The sequence below is a fragment of the Candoia aspera genome, chromosome 1, assembly GCF_035149785.1.
Source record: "Candoia aspera isolate rCanAsp1 chromosome 1, rCanAsp1.hap2, whole genome shotgun sequence".
Taxonomy (NCBI): Eukaryota; Metazoa; Chordata; class Lepidosauria; order Squamata; family Boidae; genus Candoia; species Candoia aspera.
Genome location: NC_086153.1, coordinates 69,298,848 through 69,317,537, shown reverse-complemented (window position 1 = coordinate 69,317,537; position 18,690 = coordinate 69,298,848). Strand labels below are relative to the sequence as shown.

The following is an 18,690-nucleotide window of genomic DNA, read 5'->3' as shown; positions in this document are numbered from 1 at the left end:
TGCCTATCGCTGCTGTTAATCCTAGGAAAAGACAAATGTGGTTTAAAGAACTATAGAGGTGCTACCCTCACGTGTTCCAAAGCATTGCTATCTATTAAATCTAAACTGCTGAACTTTGTCCATTCAGATAAGACAGCTGAATTTACAAGAAGGAGAGTGCCCAAACAGGTACAACATGACACTATGGAGTTGTTTTGTCCTACAGGAAGTAATTTGACAAGAACAGAACCATTATTTTCCCTGAGAGCCTAGAACAGTTTCAAGGTTACAATTTGATTCAAGAAAATATGGGGGGCATCCTATGCTCCATTGTTGTATTCTCAATCCAAAAAACATTAATAGCTCCTTTTTAGCTATTTGAGAGCCAATAACAGATCTCCTATATCATTAGTTGTATCCCACTATTTGTAGTGATCCCAGAGGATATTATTACCAGCCAATCATTACCCACTGTTTTTATGTGGTCCTCCCATAACTTTTTTTAGATCCAATTTATTATATTTAAAAATGTAATATATAATTCCAACACTGATAGGTCCAGTATTGACTAGCTAAGCACTTCTTCAGATTTCCAGGGTTACTACTTCAGTTTTTCAGGGTTACTACCTCTACAATTAGAAACTTCTTTGCTGCTTCTGACCCTGTAAAAGGTGCACTGTTCAATAGAGAGGTCATTAGTTATTTAATTCCTGTTCCAAATGGGGAAAAGAGCAATTGTTCATTATGTTGCTTAAATATGAATTTTCTAGAAAACAATTCTCATTTCACTCTGTCTCATTCCCTTGTACATTTTAATACTAAAATGTAAACATATACCTAACAGTTATACTTTTAGACTTACCGTTTATTTGGATCTTTTATCAGGAGACCTGAAAGCAATGATTTTGCATCAGATGAGAGAGTTCGAGGAAATTTTATGTCTTCCATTAGAATTAGTTCAAAAAGTTTCTCATGATCCTGGTTATAGAATGGCAATCTGCCACACATCATTTCATACATAACAACTCCAAGGCCCCACCAATCCACTGCACGACCGTAATCATTGTCTTCCAAAACCTACAATAGTAATATCAAGGCATTAACACTTAGACAAATATATTTACCTGAAAGACAGATTACCTCCTCTGAAATAATTACCCTTTAAAAGGGAGCGTTATCATAATTTGCTAAGGAAAAGAAAACAAATGGCAGTATTCTATTTAATCGTTGTTGAAACAAAGAAGCACCTTCATTTTGGGGTCATTACCCTTCTAGGTAAACACAGATGTACATGATTTTAAAGCTAACTTTTGAGCATCTGTTTTAAAAGTATTCCTGTACATGCCTTGAGCTCCACTGTTTATTTTATTTATTAGAATCAAGGATTCAGTTCAGTTGTAGTGGAGCACAGTTCCTGGTCATAAAGTATTTTACTTTTCCATCTGCCTCTTCCACTATAAAAGCACTGATGTGGTTGGAACAGTTCTGGAGATACGGCAGGGAGTACAGTATCTTCTACTGCATTGCCTAAGCTTTTGTCTTTACTCTATGACAAATACTGATGCTCTGAGGACTGAACCACATACATGGCATAGCTCTTGTTTCTTGTTGCCTTTCAGCATCTCAAAGCAGCATATATAGCATTCCTTCCTATTTTTCATCATAACAATTCTATGAGGTAGCTTGGACAGAGGGAGTGACTGGCATCCAGTGAACTTCCTTGGCTGAGGGTGGACTACAACCTGGCTGTCCTAGTCCTTGTCCAACAACTTAACCAATACACCACACTGTTGTTGTTGCTGTTGTTGTTATATTTAGGACTGCTGGCAGCAAAGAAAACACTCCTAGATTTTCTTTCCAGTATCATATGATACCATACAATAACATATGTTATCATTGTATAAGATCTCCTTTCATTGTTAAGGTATACCTGTGAATTTATTTAATGAGACTTAGATGGAAAATAGAGGCATTTCTTCATATACAGGGATTATGCCTACATAAAACTTAATCAAGTCCTACATCTGCTATCTAAATAAATGATGCACTAACATGTAATGTCAATTACTTTTAGAAAGTTTACTTATATAGAAATAAAAGCAGTCTTTTAGAGCTTTCTGCATAATTATTTTAATAGTCAATGCAATAAACTGCAGTTGAGAAGTCTCTAGTTTCACTTGATGAAAAGAACAGAAAGTCACTCAGAACCACTGTCATGCATTAAATTATGCTTTCCCAGTGAGTCACAAACACCTGTTGGTTAGTATATTAGATCTGTGTAAACCATCTTGGGACTATTAAATTTAATTGACACTAAAATGATTAAACAAAACTTAATTGATCATATGATAATGAATTACACCTATTTAAGTTTACACATGAATAAAAGAGTTGGAATGGTGAAAAGCAACCTCTCTATTATTGTTACATAATTCATATATCTGTCATAACATTTTTGGAATGGGGATCCCTTGTTGCATTAAGAGAAGATAGAGAAACACATTTGGTAAGCTACTAAATGTCTCTGAGGGTTTGTTTTTTTTAAGTACACATAACAAAAACTAACATTTACCTTGAAGGCACCACCAATAAAATATCTAGTGAAATATATCTACAAAGGTTTGAATAATTTAGTTAATATCTGATCGGGACAGAATAAAAGAAACTGATAAAATATGACATTTCAATTCGACTTTACCATATCAAAGCAGGATTATCAGTTGTTAAAATAAATGTATTTCTTATAAATTAGGATACTTCAGGGTATTTCAAAGGTTTAAAAACAACAGCAAACCAAGATCAAGGTTTCCAGTTATTAAGTTAAATCATAATTTTAGTCACATAACTTCTTGTAACAGAAAGAACCATTTTAAAATGCAATTTAATTTGTTTTTAATGAAAATTCAACTACAACATTCTGTTTTCCTTTTCCAATTTACTCAACCTGACTTTTACCAGAAGTTATGAGTGTTATGTTTCATACCACCAAGTTTCAGTAGGCTTATTTTGGACTATGTTAAACCACAATTAGTTTTCTAGAACAAGGCACAGACTTAAACTCAAGCGTAATCTCACTTCTGATGGGGAAAACAAGTTCTGAAGCTTTTATTTCCACTGTAAATACTCTCAACACGTGCAGTACAACAGACTTATGGACATCCCCCATAAAGCAGTGTTTTGAAATGTGACAGTAACCCAAGTCCCCAAATTGCAACTGTTGGGATTAACTCAGGGACATTACTAATGAAACCAACCTGTCAAAATATTCTTGGGGGGTATGTGTATACTCTGTGTGTGTGTGTGTACTTTATGTTTTACTTTAATAAAATACTACCATAAAATACTTAATGTTATTAATTAGGGATGTCTTTTTATTAAAACATTTTAAAATACATTTCTCCAATTAAATCACTGCCTGTATTTTACAGACCTGATTGGACTGTCTCTTCAGTGGTTGTGCCTTTTTAAATAAACTGGGATTGGAACATCAAAGGCTACTATCTAAAAAAAATACCAAGGGAGGAGGTGAACTCCTTTTCCCGGTCGTGCTTAAGCAGAGGCTGGGCAGCCATCTGTCAGACATGTTTAATTTAGATTCCTACACTGAGCAGGAGATTGGACTTGATGGCCTAAACGGCCCTTTCCAATTATGCAAAAAACCCTTTATAATGTACAAAGGCTGTTCAGAAATTTAATGAGATTACTAAGAGAACATGAATAGTTTTATGCACATATTTAAACATAAAACTATGTAGCAATTTTAAATCTAGCTCTGTAAGGGTTATAAAAGCTGTACTTCAGAAAAACTGAAGAATAAAAATTACTTTATGGAGGGACTCCCCCCCCCCCAGCTAAATGTTATTAATTTATGGTACAATTATATTAAAATCTAGTCAAATGTAAATTGTTACTAAGTAATGGGTTCTTACTTTCAAGAATGTTTGCATATAGGCCCATTCTTTTAGGTTAGTCTTTAATATGAATAAGATAGAATACTGACAGTGATAGCCATTTTATCAAAATTACCATAATATGAAAATAATTTGCAATCAATTGTTCTGTAAATTCTAACTTGGCATTCAAATAATTTTCATTTTTACACTATTACAAAAGTACATTTTCTAGGGTTCCAAAACCACCTTATTCAACCTTCCCCATCTGTCACCATCTGTTTCTTTTTAGCATGTACTTTTTGTGTGATCACATAAGCATGTGAAAAATAATATTCAGATGATTATCTGTTCATGCATTTGAGAACTGGACATAAAAAGCTGAAATGCCAAAAATGTACTTAACACTTAATGTTGTTATGTCTTTATGTGAGCTACATTTGATTTTAAAACTGTTGTACAATTAGAGTAAAACTGTTGTACAATTAGAGGGGTGAATAAGTAATGCTAACTCAACAGAAATGCAGCCAATGCAAGAAAATAGCACGATAGTTTACTATGCTCTCAGCATAAATAAGGTTAAACTGACAACTAATCACTAAAAGATACTGAGTATTGTATTCTGAAGTAAAATCTGTATAATCTACACAAATTTAGATGGTTGAGTTTAAAAGGCTTGAATACAGACAATACTAATTTTGTTTGCAAGTGAGGTGTGTTCATCTTTTTATGTAATAATAGTTATATCTTTCTTTTATGGTGCCTCCAGAGTTCTCTGATGGAACACAGTAATTCTCTAACTGTTTAGCTCAGCAATGGAGAATCATTAGAAAGTCCCAAATCCCCAACTGTTACTAATTTTGACATGCAGAAAGAAAGAAAATAGTTCTAAAGTTGCAGGTATGTTCAGGTTTTGTCTTTGGAAATTATTAAAAGGGCAGTTCCAAAGCTGTACAGAAGAACAGCAAAAAAGCTAAGTGGAAAAGACTGAGAATCCAAGAAATATGGCTATGTATCCTGTCACATAAACTAGAACTGTATTACTTTTTCTAGATTAGACTATGTCCTGTCTGGACGTCATTGTTAGGGTTTGTTTGTTTTGGACTGAATGGGATTACTTTCTTTTTTAGTTTCTGCTTTGATTATTCTTTTGGTTTTTAAAAATATTGTATTATTACTTTTTAATTCATTGTATTCAATGTTTATTCTTTTTATTCTTTCCAACCCAAGGGAATGTTGGGCAGCAATTATTTAAAGGTGCTTACAACTTCATCTATCCATATATCCATTAGGAGAACACCTCTTTAAAAATGGAAAAAAATCAGGATAGAATTTGCTATAATGGGAGAAGCCAGGAAAAGAAAGATGGAGTTAAAAATGGACAAAGTCCAGCAACTTTCCAGAAAAACACTCCTCAGTGCTTCCCCATGGGAGGCATAATGGGGCAGCTGCTTGGAATGCTACCAACTGCTTCATTCCAAGCCCCTTTCCTTTCTGATCACATGACCCAGAGGGGAGCAGATGTGGGCTGCCTTGTTTCTGAGCACCCACATGTGCACAAATACCCAGACACAATTCAAGGGGAAAGCAGAAATCCACATACACTGTACACATACAACTTCATTACGCAAAAGAGAGCAGAAACTCCTACAACTACAGTTGGTAAAACGCTGGAAAGAATTCTACAAGCCATGTTCTCCAGGCTTTTCCTAACCTGTTTTCTATTTGCAGCTTTTCATGTTTTTCTTTTTAGTCCTATTGAAATATGTTTCTGTTAAATGATTTTTTTTCTGTGTTTTTCCTTGACCATGGAAATACTGTTTTTTTTTAATGTATATTTTTCACTTGTTTTGTGGGGAGTAAAAGGCCTTAGATATGTTTCCAAGAGGAGACAGGTATTTTACACAACTTTTTAAGAAGAAAGTCATATTCTTCCACACGAAAAAGATATTTTATCTAGAAAACCAGTTCATCAAGTATGTATTAATGTAAATTCAAAATCTCCTAGGAATATAATGTTAACAGGCCTTCAAAAACTGTAGTGGAACAAGTAGTGATCCAGAATTTTTTTTTTAATATTGATGAAACGTTTTAATAATTGCATTTATTACTTACCATGTTCCTACTAATGATCATTCAGATTTTTTACTTAAGTATTTTTAGTATCTTTTCACTTTAACAGTGGATCGAAGAATTATGGCTTAACATTGTAATACAGATTTCTTTTCATCCTTTGTTAGATAATACTGTTCCAAGTATATTTAGTTTTCACACATATAAAATGCTGCAAGCTTTTAAACTGAACTTTAATTTGGTGTCTGTACAGCAACTTGTACATTTTATTTGTTTAATTTATATAGCCACCCATCTCACTTCTGTGACTGGGTGGCTCACAAAGTCAAAAATACAAAAGACAATACAAAAATGACCAAAAAATAACCCTAAAAATAATTAAAAACAATAAAACTACAAAACTGTAACAAACATATTCTGCGGAAGAGCACCATTCATTTTCCTAGAAGTATAACCACTTAGCAGGCTGTCCACCAAAATCATAGGATCCCCAGGCCAGATGGCAAAGCCATGACTTCAGGCTCTTCTGGAAAGCCAACAAGGCCCGGGCCAATCTCAGCTTGGTGGGGGGAGGTGAGCTTCCAAAGGCTTCCAAATCCTTACCACAGAGTTTTTTTTAACTCCGCATCTGACTAGTTCCTGACTTGATTTTTTTTTTTTTAAGTACCTTGATCCTTGGCTGATCACACAGATAGATGTAATACAAGTCCCACTGTAATATCTGATCATGAGCTAGGAACAACATAAATTATTATAAGAAAGAGTTATCCTAAATTATGTTATGACTCCTAAATTGGAACTTAATTACCTCTGAGCGCTTGACACAGAATATACACGGAATCACATAAAATAAAGACATTGGAAACAAGGAGAAAGACCTGGTAAATTACTGGCCTCTTTAGTTGCAAGAGCAACAAGAAAGTAATAACTATTTTGTCATTAAAAAACAAAGTATATAATGACTGATCTAATAAACCAGCAATTTTTATAATATTGAATCCAGTTATTGAAGAACGAATTCATAACTTGAATCTTTATCCAATTGTACTTTATCTCTTCAGGAAATAAAAGGTACTATTAGAAGAATGAAAAGAGGAAAAGTTCCAGGTCCTGGTGGCTATCCTATTGAGGGGTAAGGCATATGCTGATTTATTTTTGCTCTTATATTGTTGGACATTTACACTACTACTTTTAAAAATAAAATCTCCCCAATTCCCCTTAATGAGGTTTAAGTAATTGCGATTTTGAACATTGGTAATGTTTTTGTTGATTGTGCAAGCTGTCTCCCAATGATTTTGACAGCACCCTGGTATAAAGACTACAGATGGGTATTAGCTGTCAGCAGTTATGGTTTCATTGGATGCAGAAAAGGCCTTTGATATATGGCACTGGACATTCTTGTGGCACATTCTGGACAAATACAAATTTCCTTCTTTTTTGTTTTTTATTGGATTAAAATACAATACTCTAACTCTTCAGCTAGAGTTATTACAAATGGACTTATTTCTGCACCTACCAAGACATCTAATCAAGGATGCTTTTTTTTCATCTTATATTTAATTTGATATGGGAAACACTGGCTCGCTGTCAAGCAATGAAAGGATATTCTGGGCATAAAAGCAGCTGGAGTTCAACATTTTTTTTTAAGAAATATGTTATTTTGTTAATGAAATTTAAGAAGCAAAAAAGATGATACAACAGGGATGATACAATCAAAACTTTTAAAAGTATATATAATGATAAACTACTTTTTTTTAAACAAAGGAAAGAAAAGATCCATGTAATATTAATATGCAACTAGTTCAGTCCTTTAACATATAATTAAAACTAAACAACATAGCAAAAATCGACCAAAAATGTATCTCTTGAATCCATTCTTTGACATCTGAAGTACTTTTCTTTCCACCTATTTAGGATGATTCTCTTAGTTGATCCCAGGCTCAAGAGACCCAGAATTCTTCATAAAAAATCAAATTCCATATCTTTGGAGTGTCAGAGTCACAGGTGTATCTTTAACAACTATTTTTTTTCCAAAGTTGTGTTAACATTTATCATCATTTGAGGGGGGAAAAAGAGACTGAAGTGTTATTGGATGCTTCCCTTGGTTGACCTACAGGGCTCAAATCAGCAGATTGTCCAAGTATGAGAACACATATATTCCCTAGAATCTGAAGTGTGCTACAAGAGATGTCAAGTGGAAGACATTGGCATCCTAGTATCTAAATCTTAGGAATCTCCTGTTTGATAGATGGACTGAGATGTACAGGTAGGCTACCAGAAGGTCCAATTAAGCCAGGGTGCCCTTTTGCTGAAAGCATTCCATGATGAGTATCAGGCTCTCCATTCTAAACTTGAGATACTTGATTGACAGAGTACCCAATTTAGATCCAGGATCATTACAGAATGTAAGAGTTGGCAGAAAAATTGGAGAGCATCTAATCCAACCTCCTGCCCAGGGCATGATCCATTATTGCAGCATCTCTGATCTATTTGGGTGGTCTGCTGAATTCTGTGATGTAATCATGAGAATTCATGCATCTGATTTTCTGTGAGTACAAAAGTGGGCAGATTCTGTAAACCTCTTACACATAAGGATGATACAGTAAATGGCATTCTTTTCCCCTTTTTGTGAATGAAGAAATGTGTTGGGAGTGGTTTGTTCTGATATCTTCCCACACCACGCTGCCAGAGTGCTCTGTGTTCATCGTGTTCTAAGGGATTCTCTTGGGTGTGGCAGTGATAAAAAGGAAGAGTAAAGTAGGTTGATTACCTGTCATCCTTCCCTTCAATTTTTTTGGTGAAAGATAGAGCTTTTTTTCTCTCCATTATCTCAATTACTTAGGGCCTCTCCATCATCTAAAATCTCTCCAATAGTTTGTCTTCCTTGGATCAGCCTAATCTGAATACTAATTTTCATGTAAGGTCCATGTTCCAGGGTTTTTTTTAGCCATAGTTGCCTCCTAAGTGGCCATGTTTGTTGCCATGTTTCTTATTAGGAACTCAATGCATTTTACACTAGCAATCCTCCATGAAAGCAATCAACTTGACTAGTTTGTTCATGCCTCGTCTGAACTCCTGTGTTCTGGAGGAATCAGCTAACAGAGTTATTTGTTTATCAGGATAGATGCCCTAGCAAAAAAGGATGTTATACTTGAGGCAATTACAGCCAGGGAGATAGCTTCATGCTGCAGAATTTCCATTCTCTTGTCTTCTGGTTCTTTTGTTTCCATTCATTATGGCACTTGAGATGGGTGCTACATCCAACAGGTGTTGAGGAGGTCTAGAATGTCCTATGAGATGGTTCAGAGTTCATTGGCTTGGGGGGAGGATTACCCTATGACAACTCAGGAACCTCACTCTGACCCAGCTTCCGGTGGGAACATGGTGGTCTGAACAGCTGTGCTCGCAGGCTCTGCAAGCAGAACTGACAACGTGGCAATTTTCAGGCTCAGGCAGGTTTTTCCTGAAGCCCAGGAGTGTTTCTCTGGAGAAAGGAAAACACCTGGAATCACCTCATCTGTCCTCGGGAAGGCTGCTTGCAGCCAGAAAATTGCAAACAGCATTCACACTCGACTAGTAAGAGCAGCTGGGAGGCTGGGGTGTCACCAAGTCCAAGCCGCGCTGTAGCCTTAAAGGGACATTAAGACCAGCCACCCCATTTCTAAATCACCCAATTTATTTTTCTTTTAAGTCTATGTACCCTAAGAGAGGCTTTCTGCAGCAAGGAGAAATGTGTTCTCTTGGTGCTTATCATTATTTTTGTGACTAATTTCTTTAAAAAATTTTTTTTAAGTTTTGGATTTTGCTTCCCATCCAAATATTAAGGAAGGTTGAGAGTAAGTAATCATTTCCCTGCTATTATTTTTGTACTAAATTTGAAGATTTTAGCATTTTCTTACATGTTGAACCTGCTGTTTTGAACTTTCAGCTTTCTGTTGCTACTTTCCCTGTGGGGAACTGCCTATTATCACACTTTCACTTCTGTAAACATGTTTTGGAATTTTTCTATTATTTCCCACTTTTGCTGGTTAAGTACCTAGGGAGCGCCATAATCTACTGCCTGAGACATGGAGGATTTCATGCAGGCTTTCTTGGATTTTCATTGAGTCTTTAAACAGATCCTTTCTGATTCCTGTCAAGTTTTTTGCAAAGCACTCAGGACATTGTGTAAAATATGAGGTTTAAAATGTGTCACCTGGTTGGGGATGTTGTGGAAGAAATTGAAGAGCTTAACAATGATAGAAATGTTTCTTCTAATAGTGAAGAAACTAATAGGGGCTTCTGTTGAAATGCTGGATGAAGATTGGATAGTTGAGTTGAAGACATTAAAGGAATAGATCGAATTGCAAGCCTAAGTGAAACTGAATTGCTGATGGAATGTTATGGAAAAGAGGGGTTATTATGTATGGGAGGTTTTCTGTTAAGAAGTCGGAGTTCTTAAGGGGGGCAGTTGGGCTGTTTTTTTTTATGAAAAAGGCTCTGTGTATTGTGGGGATATGTAAATGCTCTGGTTTATTTTGGAGTAAGAGCTCAAGAATATTTATCTGGATTACTTCTAGTGCTGGTTTGACTTCATTCATCTTTAACGATTTGGATTAACAAGGTATAATAATAAATGCTTGGTTTTAGGCTTAATATAATTAAGATTATTATAACTGTTGTATTATTAATTATAATGGCAGGCAATTTATATGCTTTTTAGTTTTTTATTATAGTAGACAGAAATGTATGGAATAGTAGTAGGAAGGAAATAATTAAATAAATATCTTCAGAGGGAAGTTGATTAGGAGAAGGGTGTGTATGTGTACATATATATACATATACATATACATATTGTGTGTGTGTGTATACATACACTGTATGTATGTATGTATATGTGTATGTATGTGTGTATATATGTATGTATGTGTGTATGTATATATGTGTCTGTGTGTGTATATATATATCTTTTTCTTTTAATATAAGGGGATGGAGCAACTGTATTTAGTGATGTTTATGATGTGCAAATGCAACTATTTATAGAAATAATGTGATTTTGGTTTGATATAGAGTAATGGATTGATTATGGAAAATGTGTAGTATATCCTTGCTGTTAAAAGTCAGAAGTGACCACTTCTTGTAATTTAAAAAAAAAATTATCTTGTGTTTTTACTTTTTTAGGGGATTTTCTTGTAGATTTTTGCTTTTTTGTAGTTTTTATCTTTGTCTTAAATCTAGTAAAATTCTTATTAAAAAAAGGGGGGGGAACCTCACTCTGACCCAAGGACTTTGTAAATGTCTCAGAAAACAGAAAGGATGAGGTTCGGATGCTAGTCACTTGGAACACCCCTACTGCTAGTGGGTACAAGTGGTTTCACCATAGCACCCAGTTGTTTATGCAGTCTACATGCTTCAACAATTTGTTTGCCTTCTGGGAAATAGGAAAGAAAGATGCTGTCTTCTAACATAAAAACTAAAGGTAGTAAGCTATTCAAATAGCAGGGCTATGGACGACTGCACGACTCCCACCCCCAAGACACACAGTTTCTGTCTTCGTTTATTGGCACCAGATGTCCTTGAATACAAGGTTTGCCCTGAGCTGCCTCACAGAGTCAGATGATGGATTTGAAAAAGAAAATGGCATTCATTCTCTTATACAGGTTTTCCACCTTTGGGGGAGGGGATACCATGGAGCTGACTTTTATCATACATCCATGTTTACCTTAAGCAGTAGTAACAAAGGCTGTAGTAAAGGCTGAAGTATCACTGTTGTGTTGGTAACTACATGAATAATTTGAGTCATCTGTTGGTTGCTGATGTTAGTATACTTCAAGGCAAAAGCAGCTGCCATCTGGAGTAACAGCATATGACCTGTTCTCCACAGATGGAACATATGATTGACTGAGGATGAGAAAGATAAGAAGCTATATCCAAAGATGTAGTGTTGGACTCATAAATTCAAGCACTGGATAGGTCAGCAGACAGCTGCTGTATGGTGGGAAGTTTGGAATTGTGAGCCACTGAGTTTGTCTTTGTTTGTCAGGCTTCACACCAAAGTGCAGCACTAAATCACTGATTTCCAGACACTTAGCTCTTAGTTCAACCTCTTGGCTTGATTTGACAAAAAACTCACGAACATGACTTGACTAGAATAGAATCTTTACTGCAGACAGGAATGAAACTTCACACATAGCAGCTGACTGCCCGATGCCATGGAAAGATGTCAGACATTTATAATTCTCAAAGGTTTAAATTCTAGGCATCTTCCTTCCATCCTTCTCAATGGATGTCTGGTAGGTCATTTTGTGACCTTGAGCAATTGTGGTAACTTTATTTAATGGCCATCACTAGCCTGGCAACTGCTTAGCCGTGACTTGCCAGCTTCAGGCCTTGTATCACCTCAGTTGCTAAGTGTTTTGGTAAGTTCCATAGCTGGAGGAGGATACCAAACAGATGGCAGCTACAGAGGGGCTGGTACTAAGGAAGGCTTTATTGGCAAGACTGCAGACTTTGATATCAAGAGAAAGTGGTTAATGGACAAAACAGAATCAATCAGCCAATAAAACACTTACTCTAATTATGCTATAGTTGATGCAGTCTCCCACCTTTGCTGTTGTAGTATGAAGGAGATAAAAACTTGTAAGATAAAGCTTCTATATAAACAATTCCAGCTCATAATGCCAGGAAGTGCAAAGATGAGATGGGCAGTGACCAAAATCCAGGTTGTCATAAACCAAAGGATATATTCTGGCCCCAAGAGGAGAAGAGAAAGTAGTCTGTGATATGGTAGTGGTAGTCCCAAGACAAGGATGGCTATCACTAAAATCAGGAATCCATGGTACCACTTCCAGTAGGAAGAGGAGAGGAATGTGCTATGCATCAGTCCAAAGGAGCTTTAGAATAATGGCAATCCCATCATTTACAGGAGGGATGAGATTAAGTATCTATGATCCTGTGGATTAGAGGGGATGCCTCCCTAATTTCCCCTTTGGATATCATTTCCAGAAGAAAAGGACAGTCGCAAAATGGAGGAGGCAGCTATATAGCTGCCAAAGTTCTAACAGCCACTATTAGAACTGGAGATAGCCTCTCAGGAGGCTTATATTGTTTCTTCTATTTTTCTTCACCATGTTTCAAAACATGCTGTTTACTCAATCATTTTATTGTCTTGGCCTTTTTAGGGTTCTGGGGAGAGATCTTTACTATCCAGAGTGTCCAGAAGTAGAACCTTAGACAAGGTCACAGCAGGTATCATTAAGAAGTTGGTACTGAAGCAAGGATCAGGAGCTGGACTACAGAAAAAGGAGGCCTAGAACAAATGTAGATGATACTGAGACTAGAATGCAACCCCAAGACAGTGACAGATACCTGGATTGCCCTCTCCCATCACAAAGCCCTAAGAGAGGAAGATCTATTCTATTATACCTGCTTCATAAACTTTTGGCACATCAGGCAGGAATCAACAAAGTATCTTTTTCTCAAATATAAGGAGCAGGTGGAATATTACTATGACTCTTGACATATTTACAAAATGGAATTCTAGAGGTCACAAGTTCAAAAGTCAAGCAAAATAGGTATCACTTGCATCACTCTTGATTATTTGGATCAATCATCCAAAATGTCATGGAGAATGGTATGAAGTAATTTTGTGCAGTTTAAAGCTACAGAAATCTAATAACAGAAAAAAAATGTCTCAAAACAATGGAGACTGATCCCAATGCTGCTGGTAATTCTGCACGTAAAACAAAACTAAGAAGGAATATAGATACAAGGGAAGAAGCTGCTGAGGCCAGAAAGCAAAGAGCTTGAAACCAGACAAAAGTGTTATTAGAACACAGTGAAGGTCTCCTTCACATCCTAGGTCAAGAAAAGAACAGCAATAAATCCATTACTACATAAGGGCAGGAGAAAGACACATAAAATTTAAACCCTGGAATTATTATACAGTAAAAGGCTTAATTTATTCTATAGCAGCTGAGTTTCAATATAAAGGCTTCTTTTTCCTTCAGTAAAACAACTTGTCTACTGGAAATTTGTTCGTGACTTTGTTCTGCTAACTCCTGATAGCAAGTTTGATTTTCCAGAGGGAGATTTATTACCAAACTTTCATGAAACCCTGACAACAGAAACCTCATTGCACATCTGCCTTACTGAGAGGTTGCCATAAAAATCCTCATCTGTCAAACATTCTTCAAATCAGATCTAAACATAATATAATTCATACATAAGTTGCACAGAGTTTACAAAGAATTATAGATCATGTACCCACACACCAAAGATTCAGAACAGGCCACAAATTTCCTGGTTCTGTTATAACAAGATGTAATGAAAGATCATAAAGAAAATCTTGCTTTCAAAATCATTCTGATTTTGAAAGATAAATACACTGTAAAGATGACCTTTAAATAAACATTAAGGAAAGCTTGGCAAATATTTTCAGTTATTTTTAGGTGATAAATTGTTCAGATTAAGGTAGAGCTCTTTTCATGTAGTTATATGAGCAATATTCCTTGAATTTCCTCCAAACTTTACTTGGAAATAAATTATTGTCTCTTATTTTTCTTCATTTAACTTGAGAATGTTTATTTAATGATCAACATTTAGTTTTCTATATGTGAAAAGATGAATGCTTTAAAAGAAAAAGAAAAAAGATGCCTTTGAGAGAGAGATAAAATTTACAATTTCTGTAGTGACTAAACTCTGCTACAGACATTGCAAATTAAAATTAATGCATGCACTAGTGTTTAACTACACATTTAACTAACTTTAAATGACACATTTAAAAATTCCCAGAACAAAAACTGTAATAAATACAGCATCTTTCGTAATACTGTCTGCAAGTATTAAAATATGGAGATTACAGTTCAGAAAGCATCTTGTGATTAAAGAAAATGTAAGATTTTAAAATATAAAGTGCTGACATACCTCTGGAGCCAAGTATTCTGGAGTACCACAGAATGTTTTCATAGTAGCTGCATCTGTGATTCCTTCTTTGCAAAGTCCAAAATCTGTGATTTTTATGTGTCCATCTTTATCCAGCATTAGATTTTCTAACTGTATTTTACAAAGAAACAAAAAACCCACTGACTTAAAGACCAAAAAAAACTGCCATGTAATAATTCTATTATTACAATTTTGCTATAATTAAAAATAATGGGCATGCATGTATTTGATCTTTTAATGTTGCTGTTTTTCCTCTAAAAGTAGCTTAAAGGTCCCTGGAAGTAATCGAAGTTACAGCTTTATTTACAAATCTTTACTCCTTTAAACCATTCAGTTATGTTTCTATTTTAATATGTTCCCTCATTTGTTATTTCTGAAGAACCAATAATAGCTTCTAAAATAATATTATTTTAAGAAAAACAAAATATCAGTAGATCTGATAATTAAGTTTCTTCTTGTCTAGTTTGGTATCTATTACACTGCTATTTATAATTGCTATTTATATTTTTATAGCACAATTACCAAGGCTGTGCAAATCCTACACAAGGGGTGCTTCTGAACATGTGGGTGCACACCCAATCATTAAAAAAAATTGGCTCATGGTATTTCTACATGAATGTGCATGTACCTTGTTTCACTGGTAAACCACAGCCATTTCACTTCAGAGGGAACCGCAGAACTACACCATTTTGCTGGGGGAAAATAAAGCGACTGTGCACCCACACACATGCAGGAAGAGGCATAAATGGAGAAGGGACTACTCTAAGTAGTGGTATATTAGCTTCTTAAACACACAAGGATGATCACCAGGATTATGTAAAACACTTTATACGTTGTAAAGAAAAAGTGAAATGACTGTGATTGTCAACTTGTTTTAATGAGCCAAATTCTATGCCGTGGGCATTCAAAATTCTAATGCTGCCAGTAAAGAGAACTCAGTTTAATTTATTTTTATACTGTTTATATATAAGTTCATTATTCTGTAATTATATAGAAACTAAAGTCATGAAGATAGAAAAATAACATCACATGTGTGGTGACATCATGATGCAAGCAACACCATTATATACTTCTGTATTTATATACTGATTTCTAATACTATTACATAAATCACAGGGTTTGAGTCAGGATGTCATAACTCATATTTTAGCAATTGCCCGTTTACTAAATCAATCAATGGAAGTTTTTTCATCTCATCAATATGGCAGTAATAACCTTAGGTCCTGCCACAGGATCTAGCGAGAACTGAGATTATAACATTAAACATGCTTAATATAATGGTTTTAATGTTTGTCATTCGTTGGTTTTATTTATTTATTTATTACTGGTCTTATATGCCGCTTCAATCCAAAGACTGTAAATGGCTAAAAACACCTCAAAGCAGTAATTAAAAAACCATAAAAGCAAAACCAGATATAATAAATTGAAAACCATCTTTGTGCTCTCTAAGTATACTCTGGGATCAGCTTTATTAATTTCTATCACTCCATCCCCAAAAGCCCTATAAAAAAGCAAGTTCTTAATTGCTTTCTGAAATACCAATGGCAACAAGGCTATTCTTGTCATGAGTACTGATGGCGAGCAGGAGGGGGCCTCTATCCAGGGGGGAAAACGCATGCGTAGTACTGAGGAATTAAGCAGCCATTCAAAGAGACACAGATCAGACCCGCCTTAACTTTTGGGGTTTATCTGTCTGGGTTTTCCCACGCTTCTTCAGTTTGTTAGGATTTTCTGTCTTATGTAGCAGTAATAAACACTAGAGACCTACTCCTCGTCTCAGTGTGATTCCTGTCTGTTAGGACATCAATCCTAACAAACTCCTACTCCCATTGAAAGAGGGAGGGACAAAGAAAAATAAAGGAGAGACATTTGGAAAATGTCTTTGGAAAACCAGGAAATTTGGCAAGCCATCCAACAATTGGCAGCAGCCCTGCAACAACACCAACAAGTAGATCTCCAGATCAACACATTACAAGCAGCCATGCTACAGCAGTTACAACAACCAGCTCCGATTAACCCACAACCAGTGCCAGCAGCAGCAGCAGCAGCAGCTCCACCAGTAGTCTTGAGATCCCAGGGCAGTCTACCAGAGAAGTCTGGAGGAGAAGCAGGACAGTTGAGAACCTTTCTCACACAGTGCACAATGTTTTTCGACAGCAGACTGTTAGAGTTTCCCACAGACAGAACCAGAGTCACCTTCATTCTAAGTCCGCTAAAGGGTCCAGCAGCCAAATGGGCTATTCCCATGGTGGAGAACAACGACCCAATTCTCAACGACTACCAGAATTTTCTGGCAGGGTTCCAAGCACACTTTGACGACCCGATCAGAGAGGTCACTGCCAGCCGGGAAATTCGGAAGCTCAAGCAAGGCAACAAGAGAGTGGGAATCTACATTGCTGATTTCAAGCTGTTAGCATGAGATTTGGACTGGAATGAGGGTGCCTTGAAAGACCAATTCAAACGGGCTGGATGAAGAAACTAAGAATGAATTAGTGCGCCAGAGAACACCAGCTACCCTAGAAGCTTTATATCAGTTGTCTGTGGTCATAGATGCCAGGCTAGAAGAGCTCAGACAGATGCAGCCCGGAAGAGGCAGAGGCCTCAGTGCTTCCAGGATTTCCAGCTCTCTCTGCAGCATCTCCTTACTCAGGACCAGAGGAGCCAATGCAGATCAGGGTGAGCAAGAAGCTTATTTCCAAGGCTGAGAGACAGAGAAGGAGAGAGAGAGCCCTCTGTTTCTACTGTGGAGTCCAGGGGCACATGGTGAGAGCTTGCCCAGCAAGAACCCAAGCAAATTCTGTAAGAGCCCCAGGGCAAGCAGCTGAACCAAGAGCCGCCTCCGTCTCTACTTCCAACCAGGGAATCTCCATCGGTCTCCCTCCACAGAGCTCAGCAGGGAGACCATCAATCAATCAAGAAGGGCTCATTCCAAGGATTCCAAGCAATCCTTTTACTACTTACCAGTCATAATGAAGGTAAACCCAGAGCACCAGGTCAAGCTGGAGGCCCTCATGGATTGCGGAGCTTCCACCAATTTTATTGATGTACAGACCATAGAAGACTTCAATATCCTGACCATAGAATTTCCACGTCCCATAGAAGTAGAGACCATTGACGGCCAGCCCCTCAAGGCAGGGCCGATTAGAAGGTTCACAGAACCTTTGCAACTAACAACGGGAGACCACACTGAGTGGATCCAACTTTATGCTACGGCATCACTTAATGTGCCTATAGCCCTGGGCACACTTTGGCTGAAGATCCACAACCCATTGTTGAACTGGACTACGGGAGCAATCTCCTTCCCAGCTAAGGAATGCCAGCACCACAAGATTCAAGTGACTCTCCTCTCTCCAACAACCAATGAAGCCACAGAAGCAGGGGGGGTCCAGTTGCCAGCCAAGTATGCAGATTTCGCAGACGTTTTCAGCGAACAAGAGGCCACAGCACTACCCCCCCATAGGGACTGTGATTGCACCATTGAGTTGATACCAGGAGCCAAGATTCCAGCAAGGAAATATCCCATGTCCCCCACGGAACTAGCCACCTTAAAGGATTACTTGGATTCTAATCTCCAAAAGGGTTTCATCCGACCATCTACTTCCCCAGCGTCTGCTCCTACCTTCTTCGTACCAAAGAAGCCTGACCCGTTGGCACTGGCAAACCAGGAGGCACCCATGAGAGTGGTCCACGATTTCAGTTTCCTCAATAAACTCACAAAAAAAGAAAATTATCCCCTCCCGCTAATATCTGATCTGCTGGATCGCTTACAGAAAGCACGCATTTTTACTAGGTTGGACCTCAGGAATGTGTACAATCTGATCCGGAT

General features: G+C 36.9%; 1 protein-coding gene across 2 annotated transcripts in view; it reads right to left on the bottom strand.

Moving 5' to 3' along the window:
• Positions 1-18,690, bottom strand: part of AKT3 (AKT serine/threonine kinase 3) — a 206,088-nt gene that overhangs the window by 20,338 nt on the left and 167,060 nt on the right. For both annotated transcript variants that reach the window (XM_063306289.1, XM_063306297.1), the window contains 2 exons: positions 14,847-14,975; positions 842-1,056 (listed from right to left, as the gene is read on the bottom strand). In XM_063306289.1, the coding sequence (XP_063162359.1) occupies positions 842-1,056; positions 14,847-14,975 (344 nt within the window). The remainder of the gene's footprint in view (positions 1-841; positions 1,057-14,846; positions 14,976-18,690) is intronic.